Source organism: Amblyomma maculatum, chromosome 1, assembly GCF_055883805.1.
Source record: "Amblyomma maculatum isolate TAMU_Amacu chromosome 1, ASM5588380v1, whole genome shotgun sequence".
NCBI lineage: Eukaryota > Metazoa > Arthropoda > Arachnida > Ixodida > Ixodidae > Amblyomma > Amblyomma maculatum.
This window is the reverse complement of record NC_139344.1, coordinates 216,898,453-216,916,268: the sequence shown is the minus strand read 5'-3', so window position 1 is coordinate 216,916,268 and position 17,816 is coordinate 216,898,453. Positions and strand designations below refer to the sequence as shown.

Below are 17,816 nucleotides of genomic sequence, written 5' to 3'. Positions count from 1 at the left end.
TCGTAAATTAGTCATTCTAAACAAGCTTCTATGCACATTGAACCTTCTACAAGAATTCAATTTTAACGCCTTGCCTTTGGTATAAGTGTCCGCACCTAGCATAAAAAGCGTACCTTCAGTGCTTCAATATCTTAGCACAAGTATAGGCATTCATCGCAAATTGGTCATTCTAAGCAAGCTCCTATGCACGCTGGAGCTACCAGATAAAATGCAACGACATTAATAGGGGGCGCCCCGCCGCGACGGAGCTGTGGTTAGGGTTCTCGACAACTGTGCCTAAGGACGCGGGATGGAATTCCGGCCGCGGCAGCCGCTTTTCGACGGAGGCGAAAAGCAAGTTGAAATTTGCCCCTGGTGGTCGAAATTTCCGGAACCCTCTACTACGACGTCTCTCATAGCCTGATTTGCTTTGGGACGCTAAACCAAACCAATTACTTGTGGGCGATACAGCACATTGGCGTTGCGATTCTTCTCATCCACTGTTGGACAGTTTTCCAATGGTATACAGAGGATGAAATCCATCGAAAAAGATGCTGAAAACAAAATGACTGCGTCTTATGTGCCACAATTTATTATCGCTCAGTTTATGGCCGTGACGTATAGACGTAAAACACCTTTTGGCCTCATTAGGGCGCTGTTTGTAAGAATTAAAAACATATTAAAGAAATAAAGCTGTCAAACGAGCCTTCACCACGCGACTTAGCCAGCTGTTTCGAACAGCGACGCATACTTGAAATGACGCTTCGGGACAAAAGGCTGCATCCGCCGTTCGTCAGAAACACGAGCCGGCGAGGTAACGACGTCTAATTTATGGCATGTTTTCCTAGCAGGGTTTCGCGACGAGCCCTATAGCTCGCAGTGTTTCAGCCTTTTTTCGAACAAAGCAGCTGAGGCGTCCGCTTTTCTCGTGAGAAGAATAAACCTGGCGCTAAATTTAGGCAGCACCACAGGCGGCAGAGGCTGAGCCAAGCTCGCCTCTTCACTTCATCTTGCGCTCTCTGTGCAGCACCCGCCGCGAGGGCCCTGTCGTCGCCCAGGGCTCGCAGCTTGCCGCCCTTTGACGCCTGTCTCTGCTGCGAGTATATCTACCTGTCCTTGATTGCTTGACGCACGTGGCGGTGTGCCTAATGTAGCCATCTTAGCTGGCTGTCTTGGACGTGTGCATCAAATTCCTTCACACTTGAAAAAGCGCGAATCGGACATTGGACGCACGACGCGCGCATAGGCGCTTGTGTGCACGTCTCCTCCTTCTTGCGTCCCTTGTCTGGTTTTTGCGCTGTTTTAAGGCTGAACCACCATCAACTCGCCCAAGCTTCCACAGTTTAAATTCCTTCTTTAGTGCGCTCACTGAGGCAGGTAAATAATCAAGTTCAGATTTTTTTTTTTTTCATTATTTTCACTTTTGAGTCAACTGTGGAATATCTTGGGATATCGTTAGGGAAATATTGAAAGGAATGATACAATTTTCGATGTGAACCAATCTTTTTTTTGTTTGTTTGTTTTTCTTCACTCGCATTCAGTAGCTAAGATTGCCATAGAAAACCAGTGGGGGACGTGTTTCACGACTTTAAATACGTTAACGGCGAAAAATAATGAGCCTCCCGATGGAACATCTGTGGCTGTATAGATTGTTATGGGAGAGTTTTAGGATATGCAAAAAATGTGCCTGTTCAATATCTGCAGCCATGTGGATAATAATGTAAAGATGTGTACTGGCTTTTCACAAACCAAGAAAAAGAAAACCGCCGGATGTACAAATGCAGATCAAGCCTAACGAAAACAAGAGGGGGGACGAAGTCAGGCATACGAAGGAGGAGATTTGGCAGTTTGTGGGGATGCGGTAGCCGTGAATGGTTCGGAAGAGGGCTATTTCGAGATGTGACGGAGAACTGTTTGTTCCGAAGCTGGGCCTATGATGATGATGAAGACGATGGTGATGCTTAATAACAAAACGACAGTGCGGCTGCACTAAGAGAGGTTACCCAGCTGGAGTATGCATGGGCCATACAACCACTATGAGCCGCCTTTCGTAGACTAATTTCGTCCCTTTACGCTTTAATTCTTCTTTTAGATTCCGTCAGCTTTCTTTTTAAGTCTTGGGGTACTAGTGGACGCGGTCCCAAGCCACTTCTTTTCCACATCTAACCTTCGCTACGCAGAAATCAGGACAGGGCCACTGCGCTATACAAGAAACATCGCGATGCGAGTAGAGTGTGTAGCATTATCCAGTTTTGTACGCTGTTTCGTTATCTCTTTTTTATATAAGAGAGTCGTTCCTGCGTCTACGATGACTCTATGCGCTGTATCGCTTAAAAGTCATAGCATGGTGTCCGAAAAAACGGGGTTTAGTCGTCGAAGCTGCGGGGACGCGGAAACGGTTTTTGACTGGCACACGTACGCCAATGATATCGCTAACAACGACGGCTTCGCGTAGGATGCCCAATGGTCCGGCTAGTCACAGCCTGCCATAAAGCGCCACTGATTTTTGAAAATTCGACCTCGAGTCCACTGGCGCCAGCTGCAGCTTCCTCAACGCTAATACATTTTAACAAGAGAGTACCGTCATGTTCGCGCCAGGACAGCTTCGACTGGAGGCACGCTCATGAGGTGGCCTTCGTACGACTGCTTTTCACGCAGGGGCAGATCGTTCCAGCACTTACTGGTAGGTTTGACGCCCACTGGATCCTTCCCATTAGACAGTGATGTAACATCACCATTCACAGTAGTGACGTGGAACCTAAGAGGAGGAGGTCTGAACGGAGAGAGCGGTGACGTGCTGAAGCCAGCCGGGGGGGATGTTTGAGAGTAGGGATTAGCCGATACTCTCAATGCATGGTGTGAACGGAATGACGCCAGTGCCCCGGAATAAACAGATTGTGCAGGGTTCCCTCTATAAGGCGCGATGGGAAATTAAACGTTAACAGAACCTGCTTCTGCTGCAAAAGCTTGATGCTTCCTCTTTTTTTTCCCCTTAATTTCAGCCAGAATATTCTAACTATATAGGTTTGATTTGCTGACCACTTTCAATGCTGACCACTTTCTATCTCTTCACCTTACAATGGTCATTTCACTTTCCGTCGCTCGCTGCAGCCGTAGGCTGAAATTTAAAATGCACAACCGCTCTTGTTCTCGCCCAATATTCATCCGCCTCCCTACTTTACGCTGCATATCGGGAAGCTAATTGAAGCGAAGTAGTCACGAAGCGCGGCGTGCTTATCATCGCCGGGACATCCTTGCTTGGCACAGCGTTGATCGCAGAGGTAGTGTCATGTGCTTCAAGAACGAAGCGCTTGAATCCATGGGACTCATCCATGATCAAGGGCTAAACGTGTTTTCCCGTCACGCTCCAGTCTTTCGAGGGTGATAAATTTTTAAGTAAGAGTTAGGTCAGCAGAGGCTTTTTATTACACAATATTTGTGATGGGTAATAGACGACTCTGGAAACGTGGTTTGTCGTTCAGAAAAACCTTCAGATCAAGAAGAGCACTACAAGTGTATGCGGCGCTTAATTATTATCATCACATTTATTTTCTTCTGAATAGAGTGAAACATGTCACTGGTTGCTATATAAGGAGCCCGCATCGGTACTGCAGCCACAACGGGCGAATTAAGGATTGAATTACACGGGAACTTCTTGAAAGCTAGGGACGCACATTATATCACACGGGTATTTTTGCGCTTCATGAACATGGACAGAACGAATTACCAGGTTATTCCGTCAGGTACTCGCTACATATGGTTGCAGAACGAACTTCTATGATAAACTGATGTCGGCATACTTCAACTGATTACAGCGTTCAAATAAGGAAACGGCTGTAATCCACTGAATACAGAGCTCGCATAAGCCAGGAAAGAACGGAATACGAAAGACGGGTGCTATATTCATAAGCGAACCACGATGACGTCTAGTGCAGTTTATTTTACGAACAAATAGGGCTAATTCTGTACTGCGAGCCCGTTACTGTAGACGGTCAAAATGCCCGTATGCATTCGATGCTATCATTAACGCCACGAGTTTAAACTGCTGTGCAATGAGTGCGTATTTTATTGCCTAATAAATGGACATAGCCACAAAATTTCAAACTACAGAGTTTCACCTAACGCAGAAATTGATGGCGATGTGATCGGCGTTCCTTACTTTATGAGCGTTTTCCCTGCACTAGTCAATAAAGAGGCAAAAAAATGCGCTTATTTTTTTTTTACCCGCCTGTTTTATGGCGAAACAAAATTATTTACCCTCTATACGAAATTAGAAGAGGAGGGGGGGGGGGGGATTAACGGGTCGATTTGGCACCCTTAAGCAAAGCTTAGTGAAAGCTATGGGGAAAAATCACGAAATCGTACTATTGACTAAACTGGTAGCTCGATTGTGAGCTATAAGGTGTTCAATTTTCTTGTTATAAATTAGTTTTGAAAGTATTTTGACTGCTTGAGCAACCTTGATTACCCCTCTTTGATATGTACACAACGTAGCTAGAACTAACCTGGAAATTATTCAAAACCTCGGTTGGATCAATTGTGGCGGTTGTGAAAGGTGCCGATAGACAATATTGCCAAACTTATAATGCGTCAGATGCAAACCTCGGCGTCGCCCGTGACAAAGGCTCGTGCAAGCCGTTAGGCCTCTGCTTTCACTCCCCAAGACCGGCGTCGCCGCTCAGCACTTCCAGAAAGTAAACTTTTTTTTTTTTATTTAACCACAAAAAATGAGCTCTTTCCTGGGCGTTTTCATGACTCTAAATACTGTTACTCTCAACTTAATTATTATTTTTTTTTAAAACACAGCTTTTGTGCACATTTCATGGACTAATTTTAGTCACATCAGTACCAAATCTGCAATAAGCGTTATAGTGCGTAGGATGCTTTTATATGAGTTTTACTGCAACGGACTAGTGGAATTAAAGGTGCTTTCCGGTTACATAAATTAATGCGGAGGCTTCTACTGTGGCCTTCCTCACACTTCCCAGCACTTGACTAGCCCTTTGTGAAAGCCTTGAGTTAAGTTTCAACACGCATTTTTCTTTTAAAGAAAAGAGAGAGAGAGAAAAAAAAAAGACGCTCACCTGACACTTCCCACTCCACCATACGCTCTCTTGTCTCAGGTATACCCTGCTTTATGCAAATCAAGAAAACTCTTCTCCGCTTCTGTTGCCTTGTCCACTTTCCCTGTTCATTTCCTTCATCATTTTCCTGGAGTAGCTGGCTGTTGTCAGAACAACTAACTCGTCCTGGTCGCCAGACCAAGTGCTCAATAGCACTTGGTCTTTAATTAGTTTTTGTCTCTCGGCGAAGCATACATGACAAACATCACTCTTATGGAAAGGAGAACTTGTGCTGACGGGCTGGGTGCAGCTAAATCAGCTTAAAACTTCGGTACTTTTCTTTCTTTTTTTTTTTTTTTTTTCATTTCGCTTCTCATGACCTCGCAGCGTCCTGAGGCCGGGCGAGCGTTGGACGTGCCGTGGCGCGGCGTTGTCGTGTCGCCCGGCGCGTACACGCGGAAATGGGGCCAGCGCGTTGTGAACGGCGTGCTTCCGCTCGCACCATTCAGCAGGCGGTCGGCGCCTGCTCCCTGAGAGGCGAATCGATCGCACTCTAGGCCGAGCGTCACGCGGGAGCCCGCAGCCTCGCTGGTCCTTGCCTCGACTGCTCCACATTGGCGGCAGCACCCCCCTCCCCTCCCTTCCCCTTTCTTCACTACGACCCATCGCCACAGCCTGCGGTTGTCGTCGTGCTCAAAGCACATCCTGGCGAAGTGGTTCGAAAGAAAGAAAAAAAATAAAAGGGACGCGAAAACGCAAGGCCCGTTTCGAGGGGCAGCATTATGGAAAGTAGAATGGACTCGGGGCACCAGTATGTCCTCGTCTTGTGTCCTCTTACTTATGTCCTTGTCTTTTTTGCGCTGTTTACCCTCAGTCTCTCGGCGACGCCTTGATAATCTCTCCAGTGACTCCTCAGAGCCTTTGGCCTGCTCAGTCCGGTTCGCCAGATTACCGAAGAAACTTTCCCACCCTCTTTCCTATGCATATGTGCAGTGCTCATCCTCGCTCACCAACACTTCAGCAAACACGATGCATTTCTGTTCCCTTCTTTCGCATGATAAGGGGTGACGTCGAGTGGAAGGCCGCACGTCCGTCGCTGACAAACGGGGCTGCGAACATGACGTGACTAGCTGTCACATTCAGACGTACACACCGAAGGAGGGCGCAAAAGTCTATATACGGCGGCTATCCGCACTCTTTGCGCGGCACTGTGTTCGCGAAGGGGCCACTCTGGAAAGGCGCCCTCCGCACCAGCCCTTTCACATCGGCGGCCGCCGACCAGCAGCTCTCGGGAGGTGACGTTGATCGGATGGTTCTGTGCTATATGTCGCCGTGTATACGCCTGCTGTACCCTCTTCGCCCCGGGCTCGGTCCATGCACTAACGGCGCTTGAGGATGTGTCAAACGGACTCCGGAGGATTTGTTGACTCTGACCGACCGACCCAATTTGTGATTCGCGATGAAATCGAGATTCGCTTCTAGCGTACTGCGTCGATCTGCTTTCACGCGCTCCTCGTGCCGGAGGGCCCACTCTTCCACTGCGAGCGAGCACTTTTCGCGTTTTATTTTAAAACGTTAGTCCTCTCAGCGTGGCACTTTCGATTGCCAGGACTAAAATGGCGTTCTAGACTCGTCTGTCTCTATTTAGGAGACCTGCGGAAGAAAGACGCCATCTTTTGTAGCTCTAGACAGGCGGGCATTGGTTTCACACAGAAGGTCGGCATATCGTAGTAAGGGTATGACTGCAGTTATAAAAAAAAAAAATTCCCACAACAGACGGGGTAAAAGCCTTTCCCAGTAAGTGCGTCTCTCAAGCCAAGTTGCTCGCAGAAGCTTCGCTCTTACTCTAGATTTTCTTTTATTTCACGTTGGACTAAAGCGTATATACTTGTCTGTTACATGCCGCCGCCTTGTAGGAACTACTAGAAAATAAAACCAGAATGAATTATAGTTCTGCATGTTTCCCAAGAATGTTTTAAAACTAATTTATTATACCAGCTACCTCTGAAAAAGGAAGTTTTCCGGATTCAAGCGACACTCATGCCGCAGTAGTGACAGTACGAGCGTTCCTGCCCTCCAGAAAATGAATAATACTCATATTCATGAAATATGTTTTTCGTCGTGCATTGGAAAACACCTAGACAAGGTAATTACTACTATGCTTTGTTTGAAATGTTATATCTGTTATCCGGGGACATACAGTACAAGTGCAGCTAATTGAAAGAGCACAGTTGTCGTTATTTTGACTCTTTTGCACTGGCGCTCATGCGCACACAGAGGTTTATCTGTAATAAGGGAGTAATAACTCATTGACATCCACACAAGCGCAGTCATATACGGCTGCAAAAGCAAGCTATACAGCTTTCTCAGAAACTTCGTAGTTGAAGAAAAATTCGTCCCCGGACCAGGACTAATTTTTATTTAACCTTTGTAGCTGCATGGCTGCTCTTGGGTGGATTTCAACGAGTAATTACTCCCTTATTACAAATCTGCTCCACCTTGGAGGATTCCCCTAAATATTTTACCAGGTTTTTCTGCACTCGCTAATAAAATCGATGAGTTTGTCATGCTTATTGAGGACCGTTTAATTTATTTGCGGGCTGAATTTTTCGCCTATAAGAGTGCAAAGAGGCTCTATTTTTAACATTTTCGCCTACTTTCCACTTTCTGGAGGTGCATTTCTTTTTCTTTTTTTTTAACGCCAGCATGGACCACCTTGCGACACTAACTTTGTTTTTTTATTAGTAGTAGTTTTATGATTGTATTTCCCTGTTTTGCAACAAAAAATTGTTGCTTTTTTTACCCTTGAGCTTTTGCTCTCTTTTATGTATATTTAATTGGCTTCAAGCCCTATAAAGCGTTTACTGGTCCGGGCTTCCTCTTCTTTTTTTTGTGTGTGTATGTAGTTTTCGAGAGGACCATTAAAAAATAATCACAATACGTACGTACGTCAAACAAATGAGACGAGATGCGTGGCATTGCTCTTGAGCCGTGGGAGTTCAACGCAGTAAAAGTGGTTTCCACGAATCATATGCTGCTGAAAGTCAAGACATATTGACTGCTGTTTTATGTGCCTGGTACTCTGTAGATATATGTAGCTACTGGGGCACTCCCTTTTGTCTCACTCTTTCATTTCCCTCGTCGTGTTGATGCACTCCTTCACACTGCCTGTTCGTTTGTGTCCATGCGTCCTTTTTTTTTTTTTATTGGTGTGAAGCAAGGCTTAGGTTTGGTATTTTGCAGCATAAGTGCCTTTGTTACATGCAGCCACGAGCAAAGCGGCAATGAAACTTGATGAATGTAGCCCAAAGGTCAAGACAAAATTTTTGGCAGCACTGTTTGGACTGAATTTACTGTATTGTTGAACTACTTCCGTCGTTTGTCAATGCCGTGACGGTCACAGTAATGGGTTTGGCAGATATTGCAATAGTATCACTTAGCGCAAAACGCACCACCACCAGACAAAAGAAAGAAACACACAGGAGGAAACGCGAGCGCTATTCACAACTTATTTATCGAAAGAAAGAATGAAGGTGTGTAGAGCGCCGGTGTTTACGTCCTGTTAGTTTCTTTCTTTTGCCTGGTGGTGTGTGCTGTGCGCTAAGTGATATCGTTACAATGGCTGATCAACTATCCCACCAACTATCCCATCAGTTGACTCTTTTGAGGTTTGGCAGAGTGAACGTGATTTCAGCGCCTGCTCTAAACAGCGAAGAGAAAGGGTGGATGTTTTAAAAGATGAGCATTAAAAAGAAAGTGGCGCGATACAGTATCGGTTAGCGGACAAATGCGATTTTTCTTATATTCTGCTCGCTTACAAGCTCCATAAAAAAAAAGGAACTGGTCCAAGTCTTTCTAGGGTGCATAAAACTCGAATTATACTAGCGCTGGTTTTGTCGTCTTGTTATCACTGACGTGTATAGTGCGCTATTAGTGTATCGTTATAATAAATAGTAATCGCCGATAAGCAGTCTGATGTCATGGGAAAGGCTTCTTTAGCGGTGGTGCAGCAGAGAGGTTGTCTGTGCAGGCACCTACCAGGGCCAGTGGCTGCGCGGCACGCGTCACGGCTACGGCGTCCGGTCGAGCGCCCCCTTCGGGCTGGCGGCGCACAACCGGAACCCAAGCTCCGGTGGCAAAGTGGAGGTTCGCACCTCGCAGACGTCGCTGGACAGCAGCAGCCACCCCGTGGACCCGGCCTCCGAGAGGGACAGAAAGATCGACGACTGCCGCGGCGGCTTCGTGCTCAAGGCGCGAAGCGACGAGCCACCGCAGCGTCGCCGCTCTTTGGTCGAGAAGTCGTCCAACTTCAAGAAGTCCATCCTCCAGGTGCGCCTTTAAGGGCCTCAATCTTTTTTCCTTTTATTTTATTTTTTTTTTCATCATCCCACTGACAGAACGGGTGATCTCTTTCATCTGGTGTTTTTCGCGCCGTCATTCGCACGTTTGGGCAAAAAAACTTATATTACGTTTTTATTGCATCTCTTTTCCGTTCTAGCGCTACCATGCTGGTAGAATCACCTAATAGTTTCGTGCTCTGTCTGTAAAAACCAGTGAATCTGAGAGCAGTGCGAGTATCTCAGCGAGAGTGCTCGCAAATCAAAAAATGTTGTTAAGGGAACCACAATGCCGCCGCAACGGAGCGCCCTCATTGACCACTGTTAGGCAGCGCTGCTAGTGCAGGCAGCTCGCGCAGAGCCGAGTTCACTAGTTGAAAAAGTTCTCTCACTGCCTGGTATGCAAACCACTTATCACAGGTCCAAAAGTTGTCGCTTTTACACAATCAACTCCTAGAGAGACATGAAGCCCAGAGTACTAGGCGCATTTTATATCAAGTCAAAATATTTTCTGCGAGCGCCTTCGGCAGAGAAATTTATTTTCTTGGCTACTCGTGTGTTCATCTCTGTTCACGCGTGCGTGCGAGTAAATAAATTCGGAATTACGGCCTGACCAGAAACTATACCGAGGCGCGATTTTGGCGAGATCTTGCAAAAATAGCGCAGAAAGATACCACGCAAAATCGCAGTCAAATAAAGCCACGCCGTCCTGAGCGTCTTCAATTCTGGTCAAAAATTAAGAACCATTTGTTGAAACAATTCACATAATTATATTTTCCACTGGTCGAACCGCTGAAAAGTGATCACAGAGGCCCCTGCTCGCATTTGGACCAATTTCGTTGACCGAGGTAAAAAATGCAGGGGTCTCAGATTAGTTGCGGCAATGCGTAAGTCAATGTAAAGAGATCTATCTGGAAAACACAGATTAAAAGATGCGCAAGAAATGCACCCCCGTGCATTGCCTGTAGCTGGATTGTGAAAATTTATTATTGTTGTTGCTGTTTTCTAATACGCACGTGCACAGCAGACACAAGTTTGGCTAATTGTCTAGTGCACGTATATAATTCATTTTAACTTCTCGTTTTCCCAACCTTGCAGCAAAATTACCCTACAGCAAAGTAGCTTCCTGTGTGCATGTGCGAGTTGGAAAAATAGTAAATCGTCGTTGTCAGTAAATTATATATATTATACCTAATAACAATGATGCAAACAGTGTATTCCTCTCCGGCTCTTGTAGAAATCAATGCAAATGGGGGAAATTATTCTACCGGCGTGTTACGGCAGCTTTCGCGGCTATCGCCTACTTCTGCTCTACTCATTTGCCTATATTACGCCTTATTCTTACGGCAAACAGCTTCCCTTAATTCGAGTTAACTTAGACGGAGTTCAATCTCATCCAACCTTTCTGTGTTTCTCAGTTCATCGAACGCGGCCAAACAGGAGCTGCATCCTGTAGATATTTCTGATCCCCAATTCATTCTTCTTTCATCGTACTATCATTAGTTGTGGCTTGTGACATCATGTCTTGAAGTTATACAATTGTCACTCACTTCTCCAGTGCTGAAATTTGTACGGATCAATAAGAAGAAGAAAAAAAAAACGGTTGAATAACGAGACGAATCGCTACGAAATATGGCCCCCAGGAAACCCCTATATGCTGCTCTGTGGGATTTTTTTTTTCTTTTCACATATCGCAGAAAACATTGATTGAGACGTTTCTTAAAAACTGAAAGAAAAACATTAGACTATATACCATACGTCGCTGATTAATTATTGCACAGTTCTGCTGGAAGAGCAGACGAGGTTACTGCGCGGACAGGAAGAGAGTCTAGTAATATATATATATATATATATATATATATATATATATATATATATATATATATATATATATATATATATATATATATATATATATATGGTTTGTTTGTGACTAATGAACCAGAGATAAATTCAAACAGGATGTCACACAACTTTCCCGATTATGTATTTTATTCTAACGGTTTCGGACGGTTCATCGTCCGAAACCGTTAGAATAAAATACATAATCGGGAAAGTTGTGTGACATCCTGTTTATATATATATATATATATATATATATATATATATATATATATATATATATATATATATATATATATATATATATATATATATATATATATATATATATATATATATATATATATATATATATATATATCAGGCTAGATACTATCAACGTTTTGACTAGCTCTGCTCGTTATGTTCGCTACCTCGCTCTAGTGATTTTATCCTAATGTCGGAACTGCATGAATACAACTTTTCAAAATAAAGGACAAAGAGGAAGGCGATCTTAGCTGAGTACAAGACTCTGCGAGAAGTTCCGGCACTAAATGCAAGGTACTACCGCTGAAACCTCAGCAACAACGTCGACTTTCAGACGTTGGCAGTCAATATTACTTTTTTGCAGACAGTTCAAGCAGGTGTAGAGTAAATTCCTCCTTAACATGGTGCTTTGCCACTTAGAATCAACAGGTCATCTGCCGAAGCCCATAGTGAGGAAATACAAAATTTGTCTGAGAGCACTGAAGGAGTAGCCGTTTGTGCTTTACGATGGATCCGAATTTCGTCGCATTTTATGCAGCAGAAGGGAGAGAGAAGATGTAGAGACTGAGAGAAATGAGCAACAGTCAGTTGGTCAAGTCAGGTCAGTCATTTGGGTCAGGTCAGATCAGATCAGGTCGGTCGGTCGGTCAGTCAAAGTCAAATAAGTCAATCAGTCAGTCAGTATTTCAATTCAGCCACTCAGTCCAGCCCAGTCAGTCAGTCAAAGCCATTCAGTCTAGTCCAGTAAGTCAGTCAAAATGGGTCAGTCTTTCAGTTCAGTCATTCAGTACAGCCTAGCAAGTCAGTCAAAATCAGTCAATCTTTCAGTTCAGTCACTCAGTCCAGCCCAGTCAGTCAGTCTTTCAGTTCAGTCACTCAGTTCAGCCCATTCAGTCAGTCAGTCAAAGTCAAGTCAGTGATCAGTATTTCAGTTCATTCACTAGTCCAGCCCAGTCGGTCAGTCAAAGTCAGTCAGCCTTTCTGTTCAGTCATTCAGCCCAGTAAGTCAGTCAAAGTCAATCAGTCTTTTAGTTCAGTCACTCAGTCCAGACCAGTCAGTCAATCAGTTAGTCAGTCAGTCAGTCAGTCAAATTGTCACTCTTTCAGTTCAGTCACTCAGTCCAGCTCAGTAAGTCAGTCAAAGTCAGTCAGTCTTTCAGTTCAGTCACACAGTCCAGCCCAGTCAGTCAGTCAGTCAGTCAGTCAGTCTTTCTGTTCAGTCATTCAGTCTAGCCCAGTAAGTCAGTCAAAATCAGTCAGTCTTTCAGTACAGCCTAGCAAGTCAGTCAAAATCAGTCAGTCTTTCAGTTCAGTCCTTCAGTCCAGCCCAGTAAGTCAGTCAAAGTCAGTCAGTCTTTCAGTTCAGTCACTCAGTCCAGCCTAGTCAGTCAGTCAGTCAGTCAGTCAGTCAGTCAGTCAGTCAGTCAGTCAGTCAGTCAGTCAGTCAGTCAGTCAGTCAGTCAGTCAGTCAGTCTTATTTCAGTTTTCAGTTTGCACTTACGAACTGGGGATGGCGAGAAAAAGCAGTGATTTTACACTGCTTGACCAGCCATGTAAGTGATCAGCAAGCGTATGAAAAAAAAAAAAAAAACACACACACACAGGGGAGGAAAGGGGAAGAAACACACACAAAAAGAAAACAATCGCTATGTAATACCAGGACGCTATGAGACGCTTGAACTGCGAATCGCAGAGGTGTGTATTGTTGCATGCCTTGCTGGTGAAAGCGCCTTTCACGAGAGCGGAATCAACGAAGCGATTCTTCACTACCTAAAGCGGGCTTCACCGCTGTCATAGTCTTTGTAAGGTGAAGCATTAGGGGTTTGGAGCGAGCGCTGAAACCGACGGCTGGGCAGCATACATTGACGACTGTATTCCGGCAGTTTAAAGTGCACACCGCGTTGTCATATGAAACTAAAATATTATATTTGAAGTAATTTATAAGTAATTTATGTTGAACGGCGTGATAAATAATCATTTCCGGGTGTTTCAGTACGAGGAAAAAGCACAACGGAGGAGCGATAACCTCGAAGCAGCAGTGTATAAGGAAATATTACTGTACCAGAATCTATTGTAGTATTGGAACCAAAAGTACAGGAGCACAAGATAATGAAGTATGATATAGAATAGTGCTGCATGGAACGATGAGCATCAGTTTTGTTATGGGCAGAGACGGATTTATGGATGGCTATTAGAATGGGAGGATAGGAGGTAGTCCCATTTTGAACTATATCTTTCGTGAACCTTTTGGTCGAAAGAAATGGGCTTCAGCATGATTTTCTCATGTAAACATTTCTGCTTGGGGAGGGATGGAGGCTACTGTCCCAACCTCTTTAAATCTGCCTTTGGTTATGGAGCCATTATTATTTATCCTAAAATATATATTCGCTCACCAAAACACAATCATATTAGACAAGAGAAGGGGGCGCCAGACTTCAACCAAGTGTATGAATCAAACCCTCTCTTCATGTAGTCAAAGAATAACGAAAGCAAACTAAGACTAGGGTCGGTGAGTTGCGCCTCTGTATACAGACCTCAGCAATTGGCAAGCGTCTGTTCGAAAATGACAGTACAAAAGACAACAGGGCGGGAAACTAGGAACAGGGTTCTTTGGAAACTTCCTCTCGCGGTCTGAATGACAGTGCACATAAAACTTCACTTAGGGACATTCCCAGCGGACGAATTTCAGACAGATTCCTAGAAGCAACTGACATCGAAGCGTGAAACCTGTTTCGAATTGCCAGCCGCAAGCTTCTTTGTCTCTAGTAGGAGCCGAACTTACGTTATATCGTGGTTTTCTATTGCGCAGCAGTATAGTAGCAGCCCACGTCGTAAACCGAGTGAATAGCTCCCGATCTGAGTTTTGTTGCGACATCTGCAACGAGCGACCATCAAATAGTGGCCTTTATTTCTCTCTATTGCTTTATTCTTCGTCCTTATTTACTGCGTGTGAGATAAACAACATTACTGGGATATTGAAGACCTCGGGCGATTGCTTGCCCGCAAGTTTGTTTGACACATTCAGTATTTTTTTTTGCCAGGAAGACTTCGTAACTTTTTTCTGTCGGACGAGCAGTGTTGTTAGAACCGTCACGGCAAAGAGACAAGAGCTTTCTCAACGATTTCTCTAGCATTACGGACCTATCTTTCTTTTCTTTAACATGCTTAGTCCAATAAATATGCTTGCAGATAACATGATTGCTTTCGTTTTTATTTTATTTCGTCTCCTTTAGCACAGACGCCCGCCAAAATATTTATGAAAGTAAAATTATGAAGAAGTAGCCCAGATTTGCTGTTACATTCGTTCACTTCTAGCAAGCTTCTCAGCGTGCATCACTGACTACCAACCGTTTAATTTCGTTGCTTTTTTTACCACTTGTTTCAGCTCCATGAGGCAGCGCGATGAGTGCGTTAGCGTCTAACTATAAGGTAAACTGATCCGCTAGTAGCGCGTTAATGCATTGGCAGCGCATACTCGAGTTAACGAGAGCCGCGTGTCTGTGCGGACACATACAGCGGGCCGACAAAAGCATGCGGGACCTCCCAGAGGGTGTTGCACAAGACTCGACTGACGGTTCCCACACCGCAGTGATGCGCGGCGTGTGAGGGCGTGTTTGCACGGGCGCGGCTCAGGCGTCGCGGCGCCGGCAACTCACTGTGTGAGCACTTTGCTTCCAGGGCCTCCGAATCAAGAAGCAGCACAGCACAGGCGACATCGATAAGCGGGGTGTGAGCTCGGGCTCGTCGCTGCGTTCGTCGGGCTCAAATATGAGCTCGGCCAGCTCTGAGTCTGCCCAGTCTGGGCTCACAGAAGCGCACACCGATTCAAACGCCTCCTTCGTGTCACAAGTTTGTGCCTTTTTCATTGTTTTTTCCCTTACTCTGCATGCCTCTGTTCGCGCGTGCGGAGCTACGCACGAGAGTCGAAACCCGGTCTAACGAGCGCAGCCCTGCGTGCTCAATGCCGTCGCCACGGCTGCCAGGGAATAAAAGATATATATATATAAGCGGCGCTGATTGCAGTGGCTGCTTACTGCCTGCTCGAGAAGGGCTTAAGCGCTGGCCTGCAGATGCTGCTGCATGCCTTTTTATTTATTTATTTATTTTTGTTTTTTTCCCCCTCTTTGTCTCTTTTGAAGTCCATGCTAGAGCTCTTTTTTTTTTTTTTTCATTTTTTTCTTTTTGCCTTCTCCTGACACGGCAGTCTCTGTTCCTTTTATGCGCGCTTCCTTCGTTTACTCTAACCCGCTTCAGATGGCGCCACGCGGGTGGTTCGCGTTGTCCAGTGCTTGCAGCATTTGCGGCACGCTGGCGCCATCTCGCGAGAGGGCAGTGAAACACGTCGCTGCGAGGGCTGCCTGCAAGTCGGCTTTGCTACGCGTCTGCAAGGCTTGGCACAAAGCTACATTATAGTGCTCCATAGCTGCATGCCTCTATGGCCGGTGGAATGTGCAATGCTGCCATCTACAAAAAAAACTGAGTTAAAATAATAATAATAATAATTATGTTACAAATGTGAAATATTGATACCTATTGTGAACTTTGTTGGGAATGCGTGTGAACATCATAGGTAGCAATCAGTCAAGCAAGGTTATACTGCAGGCGGAATTGCGTTAATAATATTGATCTATATTTGTGACTAAGGTCAACTTGTACCACTCTTTCAACCCGCCCAATTCCATGATTTATACGACACCAGCTACAATAAGGGAGTAAATATTCATTAACTTACGTCCTACCAAACGCAGCTATTAAGCTACAAAGGAAAGCTTCATAAATTGCATAGAAATTTTTAGTAGAAGGAAAATTCTTTCTCGTTTTGGGTTCGAAACCGGGACCACAGCCTGTGTGGACAGTCGCTCTACCAACTGAGCTAGCGAAAATCGCTAGTAGGTCAGATGGTAAGGTGAAAAAGAATTGATCAGCAAGTCGAAGTGGGAACGGTGTCGGTATCATAATAGCCCTCGACTCTATAGTATAGTTCTTAAGCAGAACGTTGCTGTGAAAACTGCATACTTCCCTTTGTAGCCACATGGAGGACGTTAATGTCGTTTGGAAGAAGTTAATGTGGAATTACTCCCTTAATTACAAATCCAACTCTAGCTTGAGGGCTTCCTCTAAACTTTACACCACCACACCGATGTAGCAGACACAAAAACAAAAATGTCAGCACATTCGTCAAGTTGCTAACATGCAGACATGTTCATCCTTCCATTTTCTGGTTTGGTGGGATTGTGGTTTCCGTGAACGCTCCTTTTAGCGTTATTATTCGACCTTTTCATGCACTGAAGACTGAGCAATGCCTTATGGTTTACTTGGTGTATAAATTTGTGCAATTCGTCTTAGCCGCAAAAGGACAAAGGAAGGCACCTTTGATACCGGCAAATGCGTAATTTCGTTAAAACAAGACGGCTGTACTCGGAAAAAGTAACACTGCTTGCCCATTTTTCTGTTTGTTTGAGCTTTTGTTTGCCTGTTTGTTTGGTTGTTCGTTTGTCTTGAGCATGTTTTGTTCCTTACCCGTGTAGAAGGTTACGCCGTATGCTGGTTTCCTCTTCTGTACTTTACAGCGCCATTAGTTATTCACAAGTCTGTATACTTATTGGTTACAACGAGAACAAACGCTTATCACAAGCCTTGCCTCAAAATGAGTGAACATTCTTTTTTATTTTCGTTAAACCGGGTCTTGACTACACTGTTGGTGTTGTGCCGACTAATTTGTACACGAAGGCATGTTAATCAAATATGCCAAAAATGTGATAATGCAGTGTAAGCTTTCGTTATCGTTAGCGTTTGCTTTTGATTTTATGTGGTATGTACAACTAACATGCGCTTTTATCTGTGCTTGTTGGGGGAAACAATTTAGAAGTAACATAGCACAGTCACATGAAACATTCTTCAGCTCTTACCAATTACTGTCGTTGTCTTAACACTTCATTACTCTGAAGTTTGTACCCGGTTCCTTATTTAATACCCGTAGTGGGTCTCTGAGGTAATAAAATGGAATGGAATGAAGTGCTCTCACATTAACAACAAATATAGTGCCCCCCCCCCCCCTCCCCCATATTGTTTCGCTCTCTCCTTTATTCTATGTTTCAGCAAGTAGTCGCACCTTGACCCTTTAATGCCCAAGCTATGAGTGATTTTAAAAAAAATAATTTATCCGCAGTAATGTTCACACATTCAAAATCCAAGATCTAAAATCTATTAGCGCTAGTTTGGAAATCCGTATGTCGCGAATTCGAAACAATAGTCATTAGGTCCATTTTGTGCAGCTAGCTGTGCGAGTGACCAACTCGAAGGCCTGAAACCAACTAGAAGGCCCACGGAAACTAAGCTATATTGTATC

At 44.6% G+C, this 17,816-nt stretch overlaps 1 protein-coding gene across 1 annotated transcript in view; it reads left to right on the top strand.

Moving 5' to 3' along the window:
• Positions 1–17,816, top strand: part of jp (junctophilin) — a 95,358-nt gene that overhangs the window by 59,615 nt on the left and 17,927 nt on the right. Inside the window, exons 2-3 of the mRNA XM_084590302.1 lie at positions 9,073–9,371; positions 15,146–15,316. Of these exons, the coding sequence (XP_084446428.1) occupies positions 9,073–9,371; positions 15,146–15,316 (470 nt within the window). The remainder of the gene's footprint in view (positions 1–9,072; positions 9,372–15,145; positions 15,317–17,816) is intronic.